Source organism: Oncorhynchus tshawytscha, linkage group LG02, assembly GCF_018296145.1.
Source record: "Oncorhynchus tshawytscha isolate Ot180627B linkage group LG02, Otsh_v2.0, whole genome shotgun sequence".
Lineage (NCBI taxonomy): Eukaryota > Metazoa > Chordata > Actinopteri > Salmoniformes > Salmonidae > Oncorhynchus > Oncorhynchus tshawytscha.
Genome location: NC_056430.1, coordinates 30,751,068 through 30,778,736, shown reverse-complemented (window position 1 = coordinate 30,778,736; position 27,669 = coordinate 30,751,068). Strand labels below are relative to the sequence as shown.

The 27,669-nt window shown below is 46.7% G+C and overlaps 1 protein-coding gene across 1 annotated transcript in view; it reads left to right on the top strand.

Annotated features, from left to right (window-relative positions):
• The window catches only part of LOC112218246 (kelch domain-containing protein 8A-like), a 59,794-nt gene that overhangs the window by 20,648 nt on the left and 11,477 nt on the right, over positions 1 to 27,669 (top strand). The window contains exon 7 of the mRNA XM_042296403.1: positions 6 to 154. Coding sequence (XP_042152337.1) covers positions 6 to 154 — 149 coding nt within the window. The remainder of the gene's footprint in view (positions 1 to 5; positions 155 to 27,669) is intronic.

Below are 27,669 nucleotides of genomic sequence, written 5' to 3'. Positions count from 1 at the left end.
CCCAGGTCACCAACCCTCAGTTCTCGACACGGTGGAAGCCTTCCACCCTCAGAAGAGGAAGTGGGAGAGACTGGTTCCTATGGCAATGCCACGATGCTCCGCCTCCTCCATCGTCATCAGGGACCGCCTGCTGGTGGTTGGAGGAGTTAACCAGGTGCTGGAATATTGCTCTGCATGTTGTCACACACGTAACATTAACTAACTCACTTTTGTACATCGCGCTGGTCTGTACAATTGACCTTATTTTAGCGCCCAAAAAATGTAATACTTCCAGCTCAACTGTAATATCAATACCATTGTAAAGCAAAATTTCTCCCCTTTCCAACAAAATCAATGACGAGACCTTCATGATGCCCATCTCCGCATGATCCTATATGGCAATGAGCTCCGTCGGGTCTTTTTAAAAATGGCGGGTGGGGAAGCGAATCCTCTTCCGTGACAGTGAAAAGGACAGATGTGTAGTGTGGGGAAACAAATCCTCTTCCGTGATAGTGAAAAGGACAGATGTGTAGTGTGGGGAAACAAATCATCTTCCGTGATAGTGAAAAGGACAGATGTCATGTGGGGAAGCGAATCCTCTTCCGTGATAGTGAAAAGGACAGATGTGTAGTGTGGGGAAGCGAATCCTCTTCCGTGATAGTGAAAAGGACAGATGTGTAGTGTGGGGAAGCGAATCCTCTTCCGTGATAGTGAAAAGGACAGATGTGTAGTGTGGGGAAACAAATCCTCTTCCGTGATAGTGAAAAGGACAGATGTCTGGTGTGGGGAAACAAATCCTCTTCCGTGATAGTGAAAAGGACAGATGTCATGTGGGGAAGCGAATCCTCTTCCGTGATAGTGAAAAGGACAGATGTGTAGTGTGGGGAAGCGAATCCTCTTCCGTGATAGTGAAAAGGACAGATGTGTAGTGTGGGGAAGCGAATCCTCTTCCGTGATAGTGAAAAGGACAGATGTGTAGTGTGGGGAAGCGAATCCTCTTCCGTGATAGTGAAAAGGACAGATGTGTAGTGTGGGGAAGCGAATCCTCTTCCGTGATAGTGAAAAGGACAGATGTGTAGTGTGGGGAAGCGAATCCTCTTCCGTGATAGTGAAAAGGACAGATGTGTAGTGTGGGGAAACAAATCCTCTTCCGTGATAGTGAAAAGGACAGATGTCATGTGGGGAAGCGAATCCTCTTCCGTGATAGTGAAAAGGACAGATGTGTAGTGTGGGGAAGCGAATCCTCTTCCGTGATAGTGAAAAGGACAGATGTGTAGTGTGGGGAAGCGAATCCTCTTCCGTGATAGTGAAAAGGACAGATGTGTAGTGTGGGGAAACAAATCCTCTTCCGTGATAGTGAAAAGGACAGATGTGTAGTGTGGTGAAACAAATCCTCTTCCGTGATAGTGAAAAGGACAGATGTGTAGTGTGGGGAAGCGAATCCTCTTCCGTGATAGTGAAAAGGACAGATGTGTAGTGTGGGGAAGCGAATCCTCTTCCGTGATAGTGAAAAGGACAGATGTGTAGTGTGGGGAAGCGAATCCTCTTCCGTGATAGTGAAAAGGACAGATGTTATGTGGGGAAGCGAATCCTCTTCCGTGATAGTGAAAAGGACAGGCGTGTAGTGTGGGGAAGCGAATCCTCTTCCGTGATAGTGAAAAGGACAGATGTGTAGTGTGGGGAAGCGAATCCTCTTCCGTGATAGTGAAAAGGACAGATGTGTAGTGTGGGGAAGCGAATCCTCTTCCGTGATAGTGAAAAGGACAGATGTGTAGTGTGGGGAAACAAATCCTCTTCCGTGATAGTGAAAAGGACAGATGTGTAGTGTGGTGAAACAAATCCTCTTCCGTGATAGTGAAAAGGACAGATGTCATGTGGGGAAGCGAATCCTCTTCCGTGATAGTGAAAAGGACAGATGTGTAGTGTGGGGAAGCGAATCCTCTTCCGTGATAGTGAAAAGGACAGATGTGTAGTGTGGGGAAACAAATCCTCTTCCGTGATAGTGAAAAGGACAGATGTCATGTGGGGAAGCGAATCCTCTTCCGTGATAGTGAAAAGGACAGATGTGTAGTGTGGGGAAGTGAATCCTCTTCCGTGATAGTGAAAAGGACAGATGTGTAGTGTGGGGAAGAGAATCCTCTTCCGTGATAGTGAAAAGGACAGATGTGTAGTGTGGGGAAGCGAATCCTCTTCCGTGATAGTGAAAAGGACAGATGTGTAGTGTGGGGAAACAAATCCTCTTCCGTGATAGTGAAAAGGACAGATGTCATGTGGGGAAGCGAATCCTCTTCCGTGATAGTGAAAAGGACAGATGTGTAGTGTGGGGAAGTGAATCCTCTTCCGTGATAGTGAAAAGGACAGATGTGTAGTGTGGGGAAACAAATCCTCTTCCGTGATAGTGAAAAGGACAGATGTCATGTGGGGAAGCGAATCCTCTTCCGTGATAGTGAAAAGGACAGATGTGTAGTGTGGGGAAGCGAATCCTCTTCCGTGATAGTGAAAAGGACAGATGTGTAGTGTGGGGAAGCGAATCCTCTTCCGTGATAGTGAAAAGGACAGATGTGTAGTGTGGGGAAACAAATCCTCTTCCGTGATAGTGAAAAGGACAGATGTGTAGTGTGGGGAAACAAATCCTCTTCCGTGATAGTGAAAAGGACAGATGTCATGTGGGGAAGCGAATCCTCTTCCGTGATAGTGAAAAGGACAGATGTGTAGTGTGGGGAAGCGAATCCTCTTCCGTGATAGTGAAAAGGACAGATGTGTAGTGTGGGGAAACAAATCCTCTTCCGTGATAGTGAAAAGGACAGATGTCATGTGGGGAAGCGAATCCTCTTCCGTGATAGTGAAAAGGACAGATGTGTAGTGTGGGGAAGTGAATCCTCTTCCGTGATAGTGAAAAGGACAGATGTGTAGTGTGGGGAAGCGAATCCTCTTCCGTGATAGTGAAAAGGACAGATGTGTAGTGTGGGGAAGCGAATCCTCTTCCATGATAGTGAAAAGGACAGATGTGTAGTGTGGGGAAGCGAATCCTCTTCCGTGATAGTGAAAAGGACAGATGTGTAGTGTGGGGAAGCGAATCCTCTTCCGTGATAGTGAAAAGGACAGATGTGTAGTGTGGGGAAGTGAATCCTCTTCCGTGATAGTGAAAAGGACAGATGTGTAGTGTGGGGAAACAAATCATCTTCCGTGATAGTGAAAAGGACAGATGTCATGTGGGGAAGCGAATCCTCTTCCGTGATAGTGAAAAGGACAGATGTGTAGTGTGGGGAAGCGAATCCTCTTCCGTGATAGTGAAAAGGACAGATGTGTAGTGTGGGGAAGCGAATCCTCTTCCGTGATAGTGAAAAGGACAGATGTGTAGTGTGGGGAAACAAATCCTCTTCCGTGATAGTGAAAAGGACAGATGTGTAGTGTGGGGAAACAAATCCTCTTCCGTGATAGTGAAAAGGACAGATGTCATGTGGGGAAGCGAATCCTCTTCCGTGATAGTGAAAAGGACAGATGTGTAGTGTGGGGAAGCGAATCCTCTTCCGTGATAGTGAAAAGGACAGATGTGTAGTGTGGGGAAACAAATCCTCTTCCGTGATAGTGAAAAGGACAGATGTCATGTGGGGAAGCGAATCCTCTTCCGTGATAGTGAAAAGGACAGATGTGTAGTGTGGGGAAGTGAATCCTCTTCCGTGATAGTGAAAAGGACAGATGTGTAGTGTGGGGAAGCGAATCCTCTTCCGTGATAGTGAAAAGGACAGATGTGTAGTGTGGGGAAGCGAATCCTCTTCCATGATAGTGAAAAGGACAGATGTGTAGTGTGGGGAAACAAATCCTCTTCCGTGATAGTGAAAAGGACAGATGTCATGTGGGGAAGCGAATCCTCTTCCGTGATAGTGAAAAGGACAGATGTGTAGTGTGGGGAAGTGAATCCTCTTCCGTGATAGTGAAAAGGACAGATGTGTAGTGTGGGGAAACAAATCATCTTCCGTGATAGTGAAAAGGACAGATGTCATGTGGGGAAGCGAATCCTCTTCCGTGATAGTGAAAAGGACAGATGTGTAGTGTGGGGAAGCGAATCCTCTTCCGTGATAGTGAAAAGGACAGATGTGTAGTGTGGGGAAGCGAATCCTCTTCTGTGATAGTGAAAAGGACAGATGTGTAGTGTGGGGAAACAAATCCTCTTCCGTGATAGTGAAAAGGACAGATGTCATGTGGGGAAGCGAATCCTCTTCCGTGATAGTGAAAAGGACAGATGTGTAGTGTGGGGAAGCGAATCCTCTTCCGTGATAGTGAAAAGGACAGATGTGTAGTGTGGGGAAGCGAATCCTCTTCCGTGATAGTGAAAAGGACAGATGTGTAGTGTGGGGAAACAAATCCTCTTCCGTGATAGTGAAAAGGACAGATGTTATGTGGGGAAGCGAATCCTCTTCCGTGATAGTGAAAAGGACAGACGTGTAGTGTGGGGAAGCGAATCCTCTTCCGTGATAGTGAAAAGGACAGATGTGTAGTGTGGGGAAGCGAATCCTCTTCCGTGATAGTGAAAAGGACAGATGTGTAGTGTGGGGAAACAAATCCTCTTCCGTGATAGTGAAAAGGACAGATGTCATGTGGGGAAGCGAATCCTCTTCCGTGATAGTGAAAAGGACAGATGTGTAGTGTGGGGAAGTGAATCCTCTTCCGTGATAGTGAAAAGGACAGATGTGTAGTGTGGGGAAGAGAATCCTCTTCCGTGATAGTGAAAAGGACAGATGTGTAGTGTGGGGAAGCGAATCCTCTTCCGTGATAGTGAAAAGGACAGATGTGTAGTGTGGGGAAACAAATCCTCTTCCGTGATAGTGAAAAGGACAGATGTCATGTGGGGAAGCGAATCCTCTTCCGTGATAGTGAAAAGGACAGATGTGTAGTGTGGGGAAGTGAATCCTCTTCCGTGATAGTGAAAAGGACAGATGTGTAGTGTGGGGAAACAAATCCTCTTCCGTGATAGTGAAAAGGACAGATGTCATGTGGGGAAGCGAATCCTCTTCCGTGATAGTGAAAAGGACAGATGTGTAGTGTGGGGAAGCGAATCCTCTTCCGTGATAGTGAAAAGGACAGATGTGTAGTGTGGGGAAGCGAATCCTCTTCCGTGATAGTGAAAAGGACAGATGTGTAGTGTGGGGAAACAAATCCTCTTCCGTGATAGTGAAAAGGACAGATGTGTAGTGTGGGGAAACAAATCCTCTTCCGTGATAGTGAAAAGGACAGATGTCATGTGGGGAAGCGAATCCTCTTCCGTGATAGTGAAAAGGACAGATGTGTAGTGTGGGGAAGCGAATCCTCTTCCGTGATAGTGAAAAGGACAGATGTGTAGTGTGGGGAAACAAATCCTCTTCCGTGATAGTGAAAAGGACAGATGTCATGTGGGGAAGCGAATCCTCTTCCGTGATAGTGAAAAGGACAGATGTGTAGTGTGGGGAAGTGAATCCTCTTCCGTGATAGTGAAAAGGACAGATGTGTAGTGTGGGGAAGCGAATCCTCTTCCGTGATAGTGAAAAGGACAGATGTGTAGTGTGGGGAAGCGAATCCTCTTCCATGATAGTGAAAAGGACAGATGTGTAGTGTGGGGAAGCGAATCCTCTTCCGTGATAGTGAAAAGGACAGATGTGTAGTGTGGGGAAGCGAATCCTCTTCCGTGATAGTGAAAAGGACAGATGTGTAGTGTGGGGAAGTGAATCCTCTTCCGTGATAGTGAAAAGGACAGATGTGTAGTGTGGGGAAACAAATCATCTTCCGTGATAGTGAAAAGGACAGATGTCATGTGGGGAAGCGAATCCTCTTCCGTGATAGTGAAAAGGACAGATGTGTAGTGTGGGGAAGCGAATCCTCTTCCGTGATAGTGAAAAGGACAGATGTGTAGTGTGGGGAAGCGAATCCTCTTCCGTGATAGTGAAAAGGACAGATGTGTAGTGTGGGGAAACAAATCCTCTTCCGTGATAGTGAAAAGGACAGATGTGTAGTGTGGGGAAACAAATCCTCTTCCGTGATAGTGAAAAGGACAGATGTCATGTGGGGAAGCGAATCCTCTTCCGTGATAGTGAAAAGGACAGATGTGTAGTGTGGGGAAGCGAATCCTCTTCCGTGATAGTGAAAAGGACAGATGTGTAGTGTGGGGAAACAAATCCTCTTCCGTGATAGTGAAAAGGACAGATGTCATGTGGGGAAGCGAATCCTCTTCCGTGATAGTGAAAAGGACAGATGTGTAGTGTGGGGAAGTGAATCCTCTTCCGTGATAGTGAAAAGGACAGATGTGTAGTGTGGGGAAGCGAATCCTCTTCCGTGATAGTGAAAAGGACAGATGTGTAGTGTGGGGAAGCGAATCCTCTTCCATGATAGTGAAAAGGACAGATGTGTAGTGTGGGGAAGCGAATCCTCTTCCGTGATAGTGAAAAGGACAGATGTGTAGTGTGGGGAAGCGAATCCTCTTCCGTGATAGTGAAAAGGACAGATGTGTAGTGTGGGGAAGTGAATCCTCTTCCGTGATAGTGAAAAGGACAGATGTGTAGTGTGGGGAAACAAATCATCTTCCGTGATAGTGAAAAGGACAGATGTCATGTGGGGAAGCGAATCCTCTTCCGTGATAGTGAAAAGGACAGATGTGTAGTGTGGGGAAGCGAATCCTCTTCCGTGATAGTGAAAAGGACAGATGTGTAGTGTGGGGAAGCGAATCCTCTTCCGTGATAGTGAAAAGGACAGATGTGTAGTGTGGGGAAACAAATCCTCTTCCGTGATAGTGAAAAGGACAGATGTGTAGTGTGGGGAAACAAATCCTCTTCCGTGATAGTGAAAAGGACAGATGTCATGTGGGGAAGCGAATCCTCTTCCGTGATAGTGAAAAGGACAGATGTGTAGTGTGGGGAAGCGAATCCTCTTCCGTGATAGTGAAAAGGACAGATGTGTAGTGTGGGGAAACAAATCCTCTTCCGTGATAGTGAAAAGGACAGATGTCATGTGGGGAAGCGAATCCTCTTCCGTGATAGTGAAAAGGACAGATGTGTAGTGTGGGGAAGTGAATCCTCTTCCGTGATAGTGAAAAGGACAGATGTGTAGTGTGGGGAAGCGAATCCTCTTCCGTGATAGTGAAAAGGACAGATGTGTAGTGTGGGGAAGCGAATCCTCTTCCATGATAGTGAAAAGGACAGATGTGTAGTGTGGGGAAACAAATCCTCTTCCGTGATAGTGAAAAGGACAGATGTCATGTGGGGAAGCGAATCCTCTTCCGTGATAGTGAAAAGGACAGATGTGTAGTGTGGGGAAGTGAATCCTCTTCCGTGATAGTGAAAAGGACAGATGTGTAGTGTGGGGAAACAAATCATCTTCCGTGATAGTGAAAAGGACAGATGTCATGTGGGGAAGCGAATCCTCTTCCGTGATAGTGAAAAGGACAGATGTGTAGTGTGGGGAAGCGAATCCTCTTCCGTGATAGTGAAAAGGACAGATGTGTAGTGTGGGGAAGCGAATCCTCTTCCGTGATAGTGAAAAGGACAGATGTGTAGTGTGGGGAAACAAATCCTCTTCCGTGATAGTGAAAAGGACAGATGTCATGTGGGGAAGCGAATCCTCTTCCGTGATAGTGAAAAGGACAGATGTGTAGTGTGGGGAAGCGAATCCTCTTCCGTGATAGTGAAAAGGACAGATGTGTAGTGTGGGGAAGCGAATCCTCTTCCGTGATAGTGAAAAGGACAGATGTGTAGTGTGGGGAAGCGAATCCTCTTCCGTGATAGTGAAAAGGACAGATGTCTGGTGTGGGGAAACAAATCCTCTTCCGTGATAGTGAAAAGGACAGATGTTATGTGGGGAAGCGAATCCTCTTCCGTGATAGTGAAAAGGACAGATGTGTAGTGTGGGGAAGCGAATCCTCTTCCGTGATAGTGAAAAGGACAGATGTGTAGTGTGGGGAAACAAATCCTCTTCCGTGATAGTGAAAAGGACAGATGTCATGTGGGGAAGCGAATCCTCTTCCGTGATAGTGAAAAGGACAGATGTGTAGTGTGGGGAAGCGAATCCTCTTCCGTGATAGTGAAAAGGACAGATGTGTAGTGTGGGGAAACAAATCCTCTTCCGTGATAGTGAAAAGGACAGATGTTATGTGGGGAAGCGAATCCTCTTCCGTGATAGTGAAAAGGACAGATGTGTAGTGTGGGGAAGCGAATCCTCTTCCGTGATAGTGAAAAGGACAGATGTGTAGTGTGGGGAAGCGAATCCTCTTCCGTGATAGTGAAAAGGACAGATGTGTAGTGTGGGGAAACAAATCCTCTTCCGTGATAGTGAAAAGGACAGATGTCATGTGGGGAAGCGAATCCTCTTCCGTGATAGTGAAAAGGACAGATGTTATGTGGGGAAGCGAATCCTCTTCCGTGATAGTGAAAAGGACAGATGTGTAGTGTGGGGAAGCGAATCCTCTTCCGTGATAGTGAAAAGGACAGATGTATGTGTGTAGTGTGGGGAAGCGAATCCTCTTCCGTGATAGTGAAAAGGACAGATGTGTAGTGTGGGGAAACAAATCCTCTTCCGTGATAGTGAAAAGGACAGATGTTATGTGGGGAAGCGAATCCTCTTCCGTGATAGTGAAAAGGACAGATGTGTAGTGTGGGGAAGCGAATCCTCTTCCGTGATAGTGAAAAGGACAGATGTGTAGTGTGGGGAAGCGAATCCTCTTCCGTGATAGTGAAAAGGACAGATGTGTAGTGTGGGGAAGCGAATCCTCTTCCGTGATAGTGAAAAGGACAGATGTCTGGTGTGGGGAAACAAATCCTCTTCCGTGATAGTGAAAAGGACAGATGTTATGTGGGGAAGCGAATCCTCTTCCGTGATAGTGAAAAGGACAGATGTGTAGTGTGGGGAAGCGAATCCTCTTCCGTGATAGTGAAAAGGACAGACGTGTAGTGTGGGGAAACAAATCCTCTTCCGTGATAGTGAAAAGGACAGATGTTATGTGGGGAAGCGAATCCTCTTCCGTGATAGTGAAAAGGACAGATGTGTAGTGTGGGGAAGTGAATCCTCTTCCGTGATAGTGAAAAGGACAGATGTGTAGTGTGGGGAAGCGAATCCTCTTCCGTGATAGTGAAAAGGACAGATGTGTAGTGTGGGGAAACAAATCCTCTTCCGTGATAGTGAAAAGGACAGATGTCATGTGGGGAAGCGAATCCTCTTCCGTGATAGTGAAAAGGACAGATGTTATGTGGGAAGCGAATCCTCTTCCGTGATAGTGAAAAGGACAGATGTGTAGTGTGGGGAAGCGAATCCTCTTCCGTGATAGTGAAAAGGACAGATGTGTAGTGTGGGGAAGCGAATCCTCTTCCGTGATAGTGAAAAGGACAGATGTGTAGTGTGGGGAAACAAATCCTCTTCCGTGATAGTGAAAAGGACAGATGTTATGTGGGGAAGCGAATCCTCTTCCGTGATAGTGAAAAGGACAGATGTGTAGTGTGGGAAGCGAATCCTCTTCCGTGATAGTGAAAAGGACAGATGTGTAGTGTGGGGAAGCGAATCCTCTTCCGTGATAGTGAAAAGGACAGATGTGTAGTGTGGGGAAGCGAATCCTCTTCCGTGATAGTGAAAAGGACAGATGTCTGGTGTGGGGAAACAAATCCTCTTCCGTGATAGTGAAAAGGACAGATGTTATGTGGGGAAGCGAATCCTCTTCCGTGATAGTGAAAAGGACAGATGTGTAGTGTGGGGAAGCGAATCCTCTTCCGTGATAGTGAAAAGGACAGACGTGTAGTGTGGGGAAACAAATCCTCTTCCGTGATAGTGAAAAGGACAGATGTTATGTGGGGAAGCGAATCCTCTTCCGTGATAGTGAAAAGGACAGATGTGTAGTGTGGGGAAGTGAATCCTCTTCCGTGATAGTGAAAAGGACAGATGTGTAGTGTGGGGAAGCGAATCCTCTTCCGTGATAGTGAAAAGGACAGATGTGTAGTGTGGGGAAACAAATCCTCTTCCGTGATAGTGAAAAGGACAGATGTCATGTGGGGAAGCGAATCCTCTTCCGTGATAGTGAAAAGGACAGATGTGTAGTGTGGGGAAGCGAATCCTCTTCCGTGATAGTGAAAAGGACAGATGTGTAGTGTGGGGAAACAAATCCTCTTCCGTGATAGTGAAAAGGACAGATGTCATGTGGGGAAGCGAATCCTCTTCCGTGATAGTGAAAAGGACAGATGTGTAGTGTGGGGAAGCGAATCCTCTTCCGTGATAGTGAAAAGGACAGATGTGTAGTGTGGGGAAGCGAATCCTCTTCCGTGATAGTGAAAAGGACAGATGTGTAGTGTGGGGAAACAAATCCTCTTCCGTGATAGTGAAAAGGACAGATGTCATGTGGGGAAGCGAATCCTCTTCCGTGATAGTGAAAAGGACAGATGTGTAGTGTGGGGAAGCGAATCCTCTTCCGTGATAGTGAAAAGGACAGATGTGTAGTGTGGGGAAGCGAATCCTCTTCCGTGATAGTGAAAAGGACAGATGTGTAGTGTGGGGAAGCGAATCCTCTTCCGTGATAGTGAAAAGGACAGATGTCTGGTGTGGGGAAACAAATCCTCTTCCGTGATAGTGAAAAGGACAGATGTTATGTGGGGAAGCGAATCCTCTTCCGTGATAGTGAAAAGGACAGATGTGTAGTGTGGGGAAGCGAATCCTCTTCCGTGATAGTGAAAAGGACAGATGTGTAGTGTGGGGAAACAAATCCTCTTCCGTGATAGTGAAAAGGACAGATGTCATGTGGGAAGCGAATCCTCTTCCGTGATAGTGAAAAGGACAGATGTGTAGTGTGGGGAAGCGAATCCTCTTCCGTGATAGTGAAAAGGACAGATGTGTAGTGTGGGGAAGCGAATCCTCTTCCGTGATAGTGAAAAGGACAGATGTGTAGTGTGGGGAAGCGAATCCTCTTCCGTGATAGTGAAAAGGACAGATGTGTAGTGTGGGGAAGCGAATCCTCTTCCGTGATAGTGAAAAGGACAGATGTGTAGTGTGGGGAAGTGAATCCTCTTCCGTGATAGTGAAAAGGACAGATGTGTAGTGTGGGGAAACAAATCATCTTCCGTGATAGTGAAAAGGACAGATGTCATGTGGGGAAGCGAATCCTCTTCCGTGATAGTGAAAAGGACAGATGTGTAGTGTGGGGAAGCGAATCCTCTTCCGTGATAGTGAAAAGGACAGATGTGTAGTGTGGGGAAGCGAATCCTCTTCCGTGATAGTGAAAAGGACAGATGTGTAGTGTGGGGAAACAAATCCTCTTCCGTGATAGTGAAAAGGACAGATGTGTAGTGTGGGGAAACAAATCCTCTTCCGTGATAGTGAAAAGGACAGATGTCATGTGGGGAAGCGAATCCTCTTCCGTGATAGTGAAAAGGACAGATGTGTAGTGTGGGGAAGCGAATCCTCTTCCGTGATAGTGAAAAGGACAGATGTGTAGTGTGGGGAAACAAATCCTCTTCCGTGATAGTGAAAAGGACAGATGTCATGTGGGGAAGCGAATCCTCTTCCGTGATAGTGAAAAGGACAGATGTGTAGTGTGGGGAAGTGAATCCTCTTCCGTGATAGTGAAAAGGACAGATGTGTAGTGTGGGGAAGCGAATCCTCTTCCGTGATAGTGAAAAGGACAGATGTGTAGTGTGGGGAAGCGAATCCTCTTCCGTGATAGTGAAAAGGACAGATGTGTAGTGTGGGGAAACAAATCCTCTTCCGTGATAGTGAAAAGGACAGATGTCATGTGGGGAAGCGAATCCTCTTCCGTGATAGTGAAAAGGACAGATGTGTAGTGTGGGGAAGCGAATCCTCTTCCGTGATAGTGAAAAGGACAGATGTGTAGTGTGGGGAAACAAATCCTCTTCCGTGATAGTGAAAAGGACAGATGTCATGTGGGGAAGCGAATCCTCTTCCGTGATAGTGAAAAGGACAGATGTGTAGTGTGGGGAAGCGAATCCTCTTCCGTGATAGTGAAAAGGACAGATGTGTAGTGTGGGGAAGCGAATCCTCTTCCGTGATAGTGAAAAGGACAGATGTGTAGTGTGGGGAAACAAATCCTCTTCCGTGATAGTGAAAAGGACAGATGTCATGTGGGGAAGCGAATCCTCTTCCGTGATAGTGAAAAGGACAGATGTGTAGTGTGGGGAAGCGAATCCTCTTCCGTGATAGTGAAAAGGACAGATGTGTAGTGTGGGGAAGCGAATCCTCTTCCGTGATAGTGAAAAGGACAGATGTGTAGTGTGGGGAAGCGAATCCTCTTCCGTGATAGTGAAAAGGACAGATGTCTGGTGTGGGGAAACAAATCCTCTTCCGTGATAGTGAAAAGGACAGATGTTATGTGGGGAAGCGAATCCTCTTCCGTGATAGTGAAAAGGACAGATGTGTAGTGTGGGGAAGCGAATCCTCTTCCGTGATAGTGAAAAGGACAGATGTGTAGTGTGGGGAAACAAATCCTCTTCCGTGATAGTGAAAAGGACAGATGTCATGTGGGGAAGCGAATCCTCTTCCGTGATAGTGAAAAGGACAGATGTGTAGTGTGGGGAAGCGAATCCTCTTCCGTGATAGTGAAAAGGACAGATGTGTAGTGTGGGGAAACAAATCCTCTTCCGTGATAGTGAAAAGGACAGATGTTATGTGGGGAAGCGAATCCTCTTCCGTGATAGTGAAAAGGACAGATGTGTAGTGTGGGGAAGCGAATCCTCTTCCGTGATAGTGAAAAGGACAGATGTGTAGTGTGGGGAAGCGAATCCTCTTCCGTGATAGTGAAAAGGACAGATGTGTAGTGTGGGGAAACAAATCCTCTTCCGTGATAGTGAAAAGGACAGATGTCATGTGGGGAAGCGAATCCTCTTCCGTGATAGTGAAAAGGACAGATGTGTAGTGTGGGGAAGTGAATCCTCTTCCGTGATAGTGAAAAGGACAGATGTGTAGTGTGGGGAAGCGAATCCTCTTCCGTGATAGTGAAAAGGACAGATGTGTAGTGTGGGGAAGCGAATCCTCTTCCGTGATAGTGAAAAGGACAGATGTCTGGTGTGGGGAAACAAATCCTCTTCCGTGATAGTGAAAAGGACAGATGTTATGTGGGGAAGCGAATCCTCTTCCGTGATAGTGAAAAGGACAGATGTGTAGTGTGGGGAAGCGAATCCTCTTCCGTGATAGTGAAAAGGACAGATGTGTAGTGTGGGGAAACAAATCCTCTTCCGTGATAGTGAAAAGGACAGATGTCATGTGGGGAAGCGAATCCTCTTCCGTGATAGTGAAAAGGACAGATGTTAGTGTGGGGAAGCGAATCCTCTTCCGTGATAGTGAAAAGGACAGATGTGTAGTGTGGGGAAGCGAATCCTCTTCCGTGATAGTGAAAAGGACAGATGTGTAGTGTGGGGAAGCGAATCCTCTTCCGTGATAGTGAAAAGGACAGATGTGTAGTGTGGGGAAACAAATCCTCTTCCGTGATAGTGAAAAGGACAGATGTTATGTGGGGAAGCGAATCCTCTTCCGTGATAGTGAAAAGGACAGATGTGTAGTGTGGGGAAGCGAATCCTCTTCCGTGATAGTGAAAAGGACAGATGTGTAGTGTGGGGAAGCGAATCCTCTTCCGTGATAGTGAAAAGGACAGATGTGTAGTGTGGGGAAGCGAATCCTCTTCCGTGATAGTGAAAAGGACAGATGTCTGGTGTGGGGAAACAAATCCTCTTCCGTGATAGTGAAAAGGACAGATGTTATGTGGGGAAGCGAATCCTCTTCCGTGATAGTGAAAAGGACAGATGTGTAGTGTGGGGAAGCGAATCCTCTTCCGTGATAGTGAAAAGGACAGATGTGTAGTGTGGGGAAACAAATCCTCTTCCGTGATAGTGAAAAGGACAGATGTTATGTGGGGAAGCGAATCCTCTTCCGTGATAGTGAAAAGGACAGATGTGTAGTGTGGGGAAGTGAATCCTCTTCCGTGATAGTGAAAAGGACAGATGTGTAGTGTGGGGAAGCGAATCCTCTTCCGTGATAGTGAAAAGGACAGATGTGTAGTGTGGGGAAACAAATCCTCTTCCGTGATAGTGAAAAGGACAGATGTCATGTGGGGAAGCGAATCCTCTTCCGTGATAGTGAAAAGGACAGATGTTAGTGTGGGGAAGCGAATCCTCTTCCGTGATAGTGAAAAGGACAGATGTGTAGTGTGGGGAAGCGAATCCTCTTCCGTGATAGTGAAAAGGACAGATGTGTAGTGTGGGGAAGCGAATCCTCTTCCGTGATAGTGAAAAGGACAGATGTGTAGTGTGGGGAAACAAATCCTCTTCCGTGATAGTGAAAAGGACAGATGTTATGTGGGGAAGCGAATCCTCTTCCGTGATAGTGAAAAGGACAGATGTGTAGTGTGGGGAAGCGAATCCTCTTCCGTGATAGTGAAAAGGACAGATGTGTAGTGTGGGGAAGCGAATCCTCTTCCGTGATAGTGAAAAGGACAGATGTGTAGTGTGGGGAAGCGAATCCTCTTCCGTGATAGTGAAAAGGACAGATGTGTAGTGTGGGGAAACAAATCCTCTTCCGTGATAGTGAAAAGGACAGATGTTATGTGGGGAAGCGAATCCTCTTCCGTGATAGTGAAAAGGACAGATGTGTAGTGTGGGGAAGCGAATCCTCTTCCGTGATAGTGAAAAGGACAGATGTGTAGTGTGGGGAAGCAAATCCTCTTCCGTGATAGTGAAAAGGACAGATGTGTAGTGTGGGGAAGCGAATCCTCTTCCGTGATAGTGAAAAGGACAGATGTGTAGTGTGGGGAAACAAATCCTCTTCCGTGATAGTGAAAAGGACAGATGTTATGTGGGGAAGCGAATCCTCTTCCGTGATAGTGAAAAGGACAGATGTGTAGTGTGGGGAAGCGAATCCTCTTCCGTGATAGTGAAAAGGACAGATGTGTAGTGTGGGGAAACAAATCCTCTTCCGTGATAGTGAAAAGGACAGATGTCATGTGGGGAAGCGAATCCTCTTCCGTGATAGTGAAAAGGACAGATGTGTAGTGTGGGGAAGCGAATCCTCTTCCGTGATAGTGAAAAGGACAGATGTGTAGTGTGGGGAAGCGAATCCTCTTCCGTGATAGTGAAAAGGACAGATGTGTAGTGTGGGGAAACAAATCCTCTTCCGTGATAGTGAAAAGGACAGATGTCATGTGGGGAAGCGAATCCTCTTCCGTGATAGTGAAAAGGACAGATGTTAGTGTGGGGAAGCGAATCCTCTTCCGTGATAGTGAAAAGGACAGATGTGTAGTGTGGGGAAGCGAATCCTCTTCCGTGATAGTGAAAAGGACAGATGTGTAGTGTGGGGAAGCGAATCCTCTTCCGTGATAGTGAAAAGGACAGATGTGTAGTGTGGGGAAACAAATCCTCTTCCGTGATAGTGAAAAGGACAGATGTTATGTGGGGAAGCGAATCCTCTTCCGTGATAGTGAAAAGGACAGATGTGTAGTGTGGGGAAGCGAATCCTCTTCCGTGATAGTGAAAAGGACAGATGTGTAGTGTGGGGAAGCGAATCCTCTTCCGTGATAGTGAAAAGGACAGATGTGTAGTGTGGGGAAGCGAATCCTCTTCCGTGATAGTGAAAAGGACAGATGTCTAGTGTGGGGAAACAAATCCTCTTCCGTGATAGTGAAAAGGACAGATGTTATGTGGGGAAGCGAATCCTCTTCCGTGATAGTGAAAAGGACAGATGTGTAGTGTGGGGAAGCGAATCCTCTTCCGTGATAGTGAAAAGGACAGATGTGTAGTGTGGGGAAACAAATCCTCTTCCGTGATAGTGAAAAGGACAGATGTTATGTGGGGAAGCGAATCCTCTTCCGTGATAGTGAAAAGGACAGATGTGTAGTGTGGGGAAGCGAATCCTCTTCCGTGATAGTGAAAAGGACAGATGTGTAGTGTGGGGAAGCGAATCCTCTTCCGTGATAGTGAAAAGGACAGATGTGTAGTGTGGGGGAAACAAATCCTCTTCCGTGATAGTGAAAAGGACAGATGTCATGTGGGGAAGCGAATCCTCTTCCGTGATAGTGAAAAGGACAGATGTGTAGTGTGGGGAAGCGAATCCTCTTCCGTGATAGTGAAAAGGACAGATGTGTAGTGTGGGGAAACAAATCCTCTTCCGTGATAGTGAAAAGGACAGATGTCATGTGGGGAAGCGAATCCTCTTCCGTGATAGTGAAAAGGACAGATGTGTAGTGTGGGGAAGCGAATCCTCTTCCGTGATAGTGAAAAGGACAGATGTGTAGTGTGGGGAAGCGAATCCTCTTCCGTGATAGTGAAAAGGACAGATGTGTAGTGTGGGGAAACAAATCCTCTTCCGTGATAGTGAAAAGGACAGATGTCATGTGGGGAAGCGAATCCTCTTCCGTGATAGTGAAAAGGACAGATGTGTAGTGTGGGGAAGCGAATCCTCTTCCGTGATAGTGAAAAGGACAGATGTGTAGTGGGGAAGCGAATCCTCTTCCGTGATAGTGAAAAGGACAGATGTGTAGTGTGGGGAAGCGAATCCTCTTCCGTGATAGTGAAAAGGACAGATGTGTAGTGTGGGGAAACAAATCCTCTTCCGTGATAGTGAAAAGGACAGATGTTATGTGGGGAAGCGAATCCTCTTCCGTGATAGTGAAAAGGACAGATGTGTAGTGTGGGGAAGCGAATCCTCTTCCGTGATAGTGAAAAGGACAGATGTGTAGTGTGGGGAAACAAATCCTCTTCCGTGATAGTGAAAAGGACAGATGTCATGTGGGGAAGCGAATCCTCTTCCGTGATAGTGAAAAGGACAGATGTGTAGTGTGGGGAAGCGAATCCTCTTCCGTGATAGTGAAAAGGACAGATGTGTAGTGTGGGGAAGCGAATCCTCTTCCGTGATAGTGAAAAGGACAGATGTGTAGTGTGGGGAAGCGAATCCTCTTCCGTGATAGTGAAAAGGACAGATGTGTAGTGTGGGGAAACAAATCCTCTTCCGTGATAGTGAAAAGGACAGATGTTATGTGGGGAAGCGAATCCTCTTCCGTGATAGTGAAAAGGACAGATGTGTAGTGTGGGGAAGCGAATCCTCTTCCGTGATAGTGAAAAGGACAGATGTGTAGTGTGGGGAAGCAAATCCTCTTCCGTGATAGTGAAAAGGACAGATGTGTAGTGTGGGGAAGCGAATCCTCTTCCGTGATAGTGAAAAGGACAGATGTCTAGTGTGGGGAAACAAATCCTCTTCCGTGATAGTGAAAAGGACAGATGTTAGTGTGGGGAAGCGAATCCTCTTCCGTGATAGTGAAAAGGACAGATGTGTAGTGTGGGGAAGCGAATCCTCTTCCGTGATAGTGAAAAGGACAGATGTGTAGTGTGGGGAAACAAATCCTCTTCCGTGATAGTGAAAAGGACAGATGTTATGTGGGGAAGCGAATCCTCTTCCGTGATAGTGAAAAGGACAGATGTGTAGTGTGGGGAAGCGAATCCTCTTCCGTGATAGTGAAAAGGACAGATGTGTAGTGTGGGGAAGCGAATCCTCTTCCGTGATAGTGAAAAGGACAGATGTGTAGTGTGGGGAAACAAATCCTCTTCCGTGATAGTGAAAAGGACAGATGTCATGTGGGGAAGCGAATCCTCTTCCGTGATAGTGAAAAGGACAGATGTGTAGTGTGGGGAAGCGAATCCTCTTCCGTGATAGTGAAAAGGACAGATGTGTAGTGTGGGGAAGCGAATCCTCTTCCGTGATAGTGAAAAGGACAGATGTGTAGTGTGGGGAAGCGAATCCTCTTCCGTGATAGTGAAAAGGACAGATGTCTAGTGTGGGGAAACAAATCCTCTTCCGTGATAGTGAAAAGGACAGATGTTATGTGGGGAAGCGAATCCTCTTCCGTGATAGTGAAAAGGACAGATGTGTAGTGTGGGGAAGCGAATCCTCTTCCGTGATAGTGAAAAGGACAGATGTGTAGTGTGGGGAAACAAATCCTCTTCCGTGATAGTGAAAAGGACAGATGTCATGTGGGGAAGCGAATCCTCTTCCGTGATAGTGAAAAGGACAGATGTGTAGTGTGGGGAAGCGAATCCTCTTCCGTGATAGTGAAAAGGACAGATGTGTAGTGTGGGGAAGCGAATCCTCTTCCGTGATAGTGAAAAGGACAGATGTGTAGTGTGGGGAAACAAATCCTCTTCCGTGATAGTGAAAAGGACAGATGTCATGTGGGGAAGCGAATCCTCTTCCGTGATAGTGAAAAGGACAGATGTGTAGTGTGGGGAAGCGAATCCTCTTCCGTGATAGTGAAAAGGACAGATGTGTAGTGTGGGGAAGCGAATCCTCTTCCGTGATAGTGAAAAGGACAGATGTGTAGTGTGGGGAAGCGAATCCTCTTCCGTGATAGTGAAAAGGACAGATGTGTAGTGTGGGGAAACAAATCCTCTTCCGTGATAGTGAAAAGGACAGATGTTATGTGGGGAAGCGAATCCTCTTCCGTGATAGTGAAAAGGACAGATGTGTAGTGTGGGGAAGCGAATCCTCTTCCGTGATAGTGAAAAGGACAGATGTGTAGTGTGGGGAAGCGAATCCTCTTCCGTGATAGTGAAAAGGACAGATGTGTAGTGTGGGGAAGCGAATCCTCTTCCGTGATAGTGAAAAGGACAGATGTCTGTGGGGAAACAAATCCTCTTCCGTGATAGTGAAAAGGACAGATGTCATGTGGGGAAGCGAATCCTCTTCCGTGATAGTGAAAAGGACAGATGTGTAGTGTGGGGAAGCGAATCCTCTTCCGTGATAGTGAAAAGGACAGATGTGTAGTGTGGGGAAGCGAATCCTCTTCCGTGATAGTGAAAAGGACAGATGTGTAGTGTGGGGAAGCGAATCCTCTTCCGTGATAGTGAAAAGGACAGATGTGTAGTGTGGGGAAACAAATCCTCTTCCGTGATAGTGAAAAGGACAGATGTTATGTGGGGAAGCGAATCCTCTTCCGTGATAGTGAAAAGGACAGATGTGTAGTGTGGGGAAGCGAATCCTCTTCCGTGATAGTGAAAAGGACAGATGTGTAGTGTGGGGAAGCGAATCCTCTTCCGTGATAGTGAAAAGGACAGATGTGTAGTGTGGGGAAGCGAATCCTCTTCCGTGATAGTGAAAAGGACAGATGTCTGGTGTGGGGAAACAAATCCTCTTCCGTGATAGTGAAAAGGACAGATGTTATGTGGGGAAGCGAATCCTCTTCCGTGATAGTGAAAAGGACAGATGTGTAGTGTGGGGAAGCGAATCCTCTTCCGTGATAGTGAAAAGGACAGATGTGTAGTGTGGGGAAACAAATCCTCTTCCGTGATAGTGAAAAGGACAGATGTCATGTGGGGAAGCGAATCCTCTTCCGTGATAGTGAAAAGGACAGATGTGTAGTGTGGGGAAGCGAATCCTCTTCCGTGATAGTGAAAAGGACAGATGTGTAGTGTGGGGAAGCGAATCCTCTTCCGTGATAGTGAAAAGGACAGATGTGTAGTGTGGGGAAACAAATCCTCTTCCGTGATAGTGAAAAGGACAGATGTCATGTGGGGAAGCGAATCCTCTTCCGTGATAGTGAAAAGGACAGATGTGTAGTGTGGGGAAGCGAATCCTCTTCCGTGATAGTGAAAAGGACAGATGTGTAGTGTGGGGAAGCGAATCCTCTTCCGTGATAGTGAAAAGGACAGATGTGTAGTGTGGGGAAACAAATCCTCTTCCGTGATAGTGAAAAGGACAGATGTCATGTGGGGAAGCGAATCCTCTTCCGTGATAGTGAAAAGGACAGATGTGTAGTGTGGGGAAGCGAATCCTCTTCCGTGATAGTGAAAAGGACAGATGTGTAGTGTGGGGAAGCGAATCCTCTTCCGTGATAGTGAAAAGGACAGATGTGTAGTGTGGGGAAGCGAATCCTCTTCCGTGATAGTGAAAAGGACAGATGTCTGGTGTGGGGAAACAAATCCTCTTCCGTGATAGTGAAAAGGACAGATGTTAGGACAGATGTGTGGGGAAGCGAATCCTCTTCCGTGATAGTGAAAAGGACAGATGTGTAGTGTGGGGAAGCGAATCCTCTTCCGTGATAGTGAAAAGGACAGATGTGTAGTGTGGGGAAACAAATCCTCTTCCGTGATAGTGAAAAGGACAGATGTCATGTGGGGAAGCGAATCCTCTTCCGTGATAGTGAAAAGGACAGATGTGTAGTGTGGGGAAGCGAATCCTCTTCCGTGATAGTGAAAAGGACAGATGTGTAGTGTGGGGAAGCGAATCCTCTTCCGTGATAGTGAAAAGGACAGATGTGTAGTGTGGGGAAGCGAATCCTCTTCCGTGATAGTGAAAAGGACAGATGTGTAGTGTGGGGAAGCGAATCCTCTTCCGTGATAGTGAAAAGGACAGATGTGTAGTGTGGGGAAGTGAATCCTCTTCCGTGATAGTGAAAAGGACAGATGTGTAGTGTGGGGAAACAAATCATCTTCCGTGATAGTGAAAAGGACAGATGTCATGTGGGGAAGCGAATCCTCTTCCGTGATAGTGAAAAGGACAGATGTGTAGTGTGGGGAAACAAATCCTCTTCCGTGATAGTGAAAAGGACAGATGTCATGTGGGGAAGCGAATCCTCTTCCGTGATAGTGAAAAGGACAGATGTGTAGTGTGGGGAAGCGAATCCTCTTCCGTGATAGTGAAAAGGACAGATGTGTAGTGTGGGGAAGCGAATCCTCTTCCGTGATAGTGAAAAGGACAGATGTGTAGTGTGGGGAAACAAATCCTCTTCCGTGATAGTGAAAAGGACAGATGTCATGTGGGGAAGCGAATCCTCTTCCGTGATAGTGAAAAGGACAGATGTGTAGTGTGGGGAAGCGAATCCTCTTCCGTGATAGTGAAAAGGACAGATGTGTAGTGTGGGGAAGCGAATCCTCTTCCGTGATAGTGAAAAGGACAGATGTGTAGTGTGGGGAAGCGAATCCTCTTCCGTGATAGTGAAAAGGACAGATGTGTAGTGTGGGGAAACAAATCCTCTTCCGTGATAGTGAAAAGGACAGATGTTATGTGGGGAAGCGAATCCTCTTCCGTGATAGTGAAAAGGACAGATGTGTAGTGTGGGGAAGCGAATCCTCTTCCGTGATAGTGAAAAGGACAGATGTGTAGTGTGGGGAAGCGAATCCTCTTCCGTGATAGTGAAAAGGACAGATGTGTAGTGTGGGGAAGCGAATCCTCTTCCGTGATAGTGAAAAGGACAGATGTGTAGTGTGGGGAAACAAATCCTCTTCCGTGATAGTGAAAAGGACAGATGTCATGTGGGGAAGCGAATCCTCTTCCGTGATAGTGAAAAGGACAGATGTGTAGTGTGGGGAAGCGAATCCTCTTCCGTGATAGTGAAAAGGACAGATGTGTAGTGTGGGGAAGCGAATCCTCTTCCGTGATAGTGAAAAGGACAGATGTGTAGTGTGGGGAAGCGAATCCTCTTCCGTGATAGTGAAAAGGACAGATGTGTAGTGTGGGGAAACAAATCCTCTTCCGTGATAGTGAAAAGGACAGATGTTATGTGTGGGGAAGCGAATCCTCTTCCGTGATAGTGAAAAGGACAGATGTGTAGTGTGGGGAAGCGAATCCTCTTCCGTGATAGTGAAAAGGACAGATGTGTAGTGTGGGGAAGCGAATCCTCTTCCGTGATAGTGAAAAGGACAGATGTGTAGTGTGGGGAAGCGAATCCTCTTCCGTGATAGTGAAAAGGACAGATGTCTGGTGTGGGGAAACAAATCCTCTTCCGTGATAGTGAAAAGGACAGATGTTATGTGGGGAAGCGAATCCTCTTCCGTGATAGTGAAAAGGACAGATGTGTAGTGTGGGGAAGCGAATCCTCTTCCGTGATAGTGAAAAGGACAGATGTGTAGTGTGGGGAAACAAATCCTCTTCCGTGATAGTGAAAAGGACAGATGTCATGTGGGGAAGCGAATCCTCTTCCGTGATAGTGAAAAGGACAGATGTGTAGTGTGGGGAAGCGAATCCTCTTCCGTGATAGTGAAAAGGACAGATGTGTAGTGTGGGGAAGCGAATCCTCTTCCGTGATAGTGAAAAGGACAGATGTGTAGTGTGGGGAAACAAATCCTCTTCCGTGATAGTGAAAAGGACAGATGTCATGTGGGGAAGCGAATCCTCTTCCGTGATAGTGAAAAGGACAGATGTGTAGTGTGGGGAAGCGAATCCTCTTCCGTGATAGTGAAAAGGACAGATGTGTAGTGTGGGGAAGCGAATCCTCTTCCGTGATAGTGAAAAGGACAGATGTGTAGTGTGGGGAAACAAATCCTCTTCCGTGATAGTGAAAAGGACAGATGTCATGTGGGGAAGCGAATCCTCTTCCGTGATAGTGAAAAGGACAGATGTGTAGTGTGGGGAAGCGAATCCTCTTCCGTGATAGTGAAAAGGACAGATGTGTAGTGTGGGGAAGCGAATCCTCTTCCGTGATAGTGAAAAGGACAGATGTGTAGTGTGGGGAAGCGAATCCTCTTCCGTGATAGTGAAAAGGACAGATGTCTGGTGTGGGGAAACAAATCCTCTTCCGTGATAGTGAAAAGGACAGATGTTATGTGGGGAAGCGAATCCTCTTCCGTGATAGTGAAAAGGACAGATGTGTAGTGTGGGGAAGCGAATCCTCTTCCGTGATAGTGAAAAGGACAGATGTGTAGTGTGGGGAAACAAATCCTCTTCCGTGATAGTGAAAAGGACAGATGTCATGTGGGGAAGCGAATCCTCTTCCGTGATAGTGAAAAGGACAGATGTGTAGTGTGGGGAAGCGAATCCTCTTCCGTGATAGTGAAAAGGACAGATGTGTAGTGTGGGGAAGCGAATCCTCTTCCGTGATAGTGAAAAGGACAGATGTGTAGTGTGGGGAAGCGAATCCTCTTCCGTGATAGTGAAAAGGACAGATGTGTAGTGTGGGGAAGCGAATCCTCTTCCGTGATAGTGAAAAGGACAGATGTGTAGTGTGGGGAAGCGAATCCTCTTCCGTGATAGTGAAAAGGACAGATGTGTAGTGTGGGGAAACAAATCCTCTTCCGTGATAGTGAAAAGGACAGATGTCATGTGGGGAAGCGAATCCTCTTCCGTGATAGTGAAAAGGACAGATGTGTAGTGTGGGGAAGCGAATCCTCTTCCGTGATAGTGAAAAGGACAGATGTGTAGTGTGGGGAAGCGAATCCTCTTCCGTGATAGTGAAAAGGACAGATGTGTAGTGTGGGGAAACAAATCCTCTTCCGTGATAGTGAAAAGGACAGATGTCATGTGGGGAAGCGAATCCTCTTCCGTGATAGTGAAAAGGACAGATGTGTAGTGTGGGGAAGCGAATCCTCTTCCGTGATAGTGAAAAGGACAGATGTGTAGTGTGGGGAAGCGAATCCTCTTCCGTGATAGTGAAAAGGACAGATGTGTAGTGTGGGGAAGCGAATCCTCTTCCGTGATAGTGAAAAGGACAGATGTGTAGTGTGGGGAAACAAATCCTCTTCCGTGATAGTGAAAAGGACAGATGTTATGTGGGGAAGCGAATCCTCTTCCGTGATAGTGAAAAGGACAGATGTGTAGTGTGGGGAAGCGAATCCTCTTCCGTGATAGTGAAAAGGACAGATGTGTAGTGTGGGGAAGCGAATCCTCTTCCGTGATAGTGAAAAGGACAGATGTGTAGTGTGGGGAAGCGAATCCTCTTCCGTGATAGTGAAAAGGACAGATGTCTAGTGTGGGGAAACAAATCCTCTTCCGTGATAGTGAAAAGGACAGATGTCATGTGGGGAAGCGAATCCTCTTCCGTGATAGTGAAAAGGACAGATGTGTAGTGTGGGGAAGCGAATCCTCTTCCGTGATAGTGAAAAGGACAGATGTGTAGTGTGGGGAAGCGAATCCTCTTCCGTGATAGTGAAAAGGACAGATGTGTAGTGTGGGGAAGCGAATCCTCTTCCGTGATAGTGAAAAGGACAGATGTGTAGTGTGGGGAAACAAATCCTCTTCCGTGATAGTGAAAAGGACAGATGTTATGTGGGGAAGCGAATCCTCTTCCGTGATAGTGAAAAGGACAGATGTGTAGTGTGGGGAAGCGAATCCTCTTCCGTGATAGTGAAAAGGACAGATGTGTAGTGTGGGGAAGCGAATCCTCTTCCGTGATAGTGAAAAGGACAGATGTGTAGTGTGGGGAAGCGAATCCTCTTCCGTGATAGTGAAAAGGACAGATGTCTAGTGTGGGGAAACAAATCCTCTTCCGTGATAGTGAAAAGGACAGATGTTATGTGGGGAAGCGAATCCTCTTCCGTGATAGTGAAAAGGACAGATGTGTAGTGTGGGGAAGCGAATCCTCTTCCGTGATAGTGAAAAGGACAGATGTGTAGTGTGGGGAAACAAATCCTCTTCCGTGATAGTGAAAAGGACAGATGTCATGTGGGGAAGCGAATCCTCTTCCGTGATAGTGAAAAGGACAGATGTGTAGTGTGGGAAGCGAATCCTCTTCCGTGATAGTGAAAAGGACAGATGTGTAGTGTGGGGAAGCGAATCCTCTTCCGTGATAGTGAAAAGGACAGATGTGTAGTGTGGGGAAACAAATCCTCTTCCGTGATAGTGAAAAGGACAGATGTCATGTGGGGAAGCGAATCCTCTTCCGTGATAGTGAAAAGGACAGATGTGTAGTGTGGGGAAGCGAATCCTCTTCCGTGATAGTGAAAAGGACAGATGTGTAGTGTGGGGAAGCGAATCCTCTTCCGTGATAGTGAAAAGGACAGATGTGTAGTGTGGGGAAACAAATCCTCTTCCGTGATAGTGAAAAGGACAGATGTCATGTGGGGAAGCGAATCCTCTTCCGTGATAGTGAAAAGGACAGATGTGTAGTGTGGGGAAGCGAATCCTCTTCCGTGATAGTGAAAAGGACAGATGTGTAGTGTGGGGAAGCGAATCCTCTTCCGTGATAGTGAAAAGGACAGATGTGTAGTGTGGGGAAGCGAATCCTCTTCCGTGATAGTGAAAAGGACAGATGTCTGGTGTGGGGAAACAAATCCTCTTCCGTGATAGTGAAAAGGACAGATGTTATGTGGGGAAGCGAATCCTCTTCCGTGATAGTGAAAAGGACAGATGTGTAGTGTGGGGAAGCGAATCCTCTTCCGTGATAGTGAAAAGGACAGATGTGTAGTGTGGGGAAACAAATCCTCTTCCGTGATAGTGAAAAGGACAGATGTCATGTGGGGAAGCGAATCCTCTTCCGTGATAGTGAAAAGGACAGATGTGTAGTGTGGGGAAGCGAATCCTCTTCCGTGATAGTGAAAAGGACAGATGTGTAGTGTGGGGAAGCGAATCCTCTTCCGTGATAGTGAAAAGGACAGATGTGTAGTGTGGGGAAGCGAATCCTCTTCCGTGATAGTGAAAAGGACAGATGTGTAGTGTGGGGAAGCGAATCCTCTTCCGTGATAGTGAAAAGGACAGATGTGTAGTGTGGGGAAGCGAATCCTCTTCCGTGATAGTGAAAAGGACAGATGTGTAGTGTGGGGAAACAAATCCTCTTCCGTGATAGTGAAAAGGACAGATGTCATGTGGGGAAGCGAATCCTCTTCCGTGATAGTGAAAAGGACAGATGTGTAGTGTGGGGAAGCGAATCCTCTTCCGTGATAGTGAAAAGGACAGATGTGTAGTGTGGGGAAGCGAATCCTCTTCCGTGATAGTGAAAAGGACAGATGTGTAGTGTGGGGAAACAAATCCTCTTCCGTGATAGTGAAAAGGACAGATGTGTAGTGTGGGGAAACAAATCCTCTTCCGTGATAGTGAAAAGGACAGATGTCATGTGGGGAAGCGAATCCTCTTCCGTGATAGTGAAAAGGACAGATGTGTAGTGTGGGGAAGCGAATCCTCTTCCGTGATAGTGAAAAGGACAGATGTGTAGTGTGGGGAAACAAATCCTCTTCCGTGATAGTGAAAAGGACAGATGTCATGTGGGGAAGCGAATCCTCTTCCGTGATAGTGAAAAGGACAGATGTGTAGTGTGGGGAAGCGAATCCTCTTCCGTGATAGTGAAAAGGACAGATGTGTAGTGTGGGGAAGCGAATCCTCTTCCGTGATAGTGAAAAGGACAGATGTGTAGTGTGGGGAAGCGAATCCTCTTCCATGATAGTGAAAAGGACAGATGTGTAGTGTGGGGAAACAAATCCTCTTCCGTGATAGTGAAAAGGACAGATGTCATGTGGGGAAGCGAATCCTCTTCCGTGATAGTGAAAAGGACAGATGTGTAGTGTGGGGAAGCGAATCCTCTTCCGTGATAGTGAAAAGGACAGATGTGTAGTGTGGGGAAACAAATCCTCTTCCGTGATAGTGAAAAGGACAGATGTCATGTGTGGGGAAGCGAATCCTCTTCCGTGATAGTGAAAAGGACAGATGTGTAGTGTGGGGAAGCGAATCCTCTTCCGTGATAGTGAAAAGGACAGATGTGTAGTGTGGGGAAGCGAATCCTCTTCCGTGATAGTGAAAAGGACAGATGTGTAGTGTGGGGAAACAAATCCTCTTCCGTGATAGTGAAAAGGACAGATGTCATGTGGGGAAGCGAATCCTCTTCCGTGATAGTGAAAAGGACAGATGTGTAGTGTGGGGAAGCGAATCCTCTTCCGTGATAGTGAAAAGGACAGATGTGTAGTGTGGGGAAGCGAATCCTCTTCCGTGATAGTGAAAAGGACAGATGTGTAGTGTGGGGAAACAAATCCTCTTCCGTGATAGTGAAAAGGACAGATGTTATGTGGGGAAGCGAATCCTCTTCCGTGATAGTGAAAAGGACAGATGTGTAGTGTGGGGAAGCGAATCCTCTTCCGTGATAGTGAAAAGGACAGATGTGTAGTGTGGGGAAACAAATCCTCTTCCGTGATAGTGAAAAGGACAGATGTCATGTGGGGAAGCGAATCCTCTTCCGTGATAGTGAAAAGGACAGATGTGTAGTGTGGGGACAGAGGGAATCAAATCCTCTTCCGTGATAGTGAAAAGGACAGATGTGTAGTGTGGGGAAGCGAATCCTCTTCCGTGATAGTGAAAAGGACAGATGTGTAGTGTGGGGAAGCGAATCCTCTTCCGTGATAGTGAAAAGGACAGATGTGTAGTGTGGGGGGAATCCTCTTCCGTGATAGTGAAAAGGACAGATGTGTAGTGTGGGGAAACAAATCCTCTTCCGTGATAGTGAAAAGGACAGATGTGTAGTGTGGGGAAGCGAATCCTCTTCCGTGATAGTGAAAAGGACAGATGTGTAGTGTGGGGAAGCGAATCCTCTTCCGTGATAGTGAAAAAAAGGACAGATGTGATAGTGAAAAGGACAGATGTGTGTGTGGGGAAGCGAATCCTCTTCCGTGATAGTGAAAAGGACAGATGTGTAGTGTGGGGAAACAAATCCTCTTCCGTGATAGTGAAAAGGACAGATGTTAGTGTGGGGAAGCGAATCCTCTTCCGTGATAGTGAAAAGGACAGATGTGTAGTGTGGGGAAGCGAATCCTCTTCCGTGATAGTGAAAAGGACAGATGTGTAGTGTGGGGAAACAAATCCTCTTCCGTGATAGTGAAAAGGACAGATGTCATGTGGGGAAGCGAATCCTCTTCCGTGATAGTGAAAAGGACAGATGTGTAGTGTGGGGAAGCGAATCCTCTTCCGTGATAGTGAAAAGGACAGATGTGTAGTGTGGGGAAGCGAATCCTCTTCCGTGATAGTGAAAAGGACAGATGTGTAGTGTGGGGAAGCGAATCCTCTTCC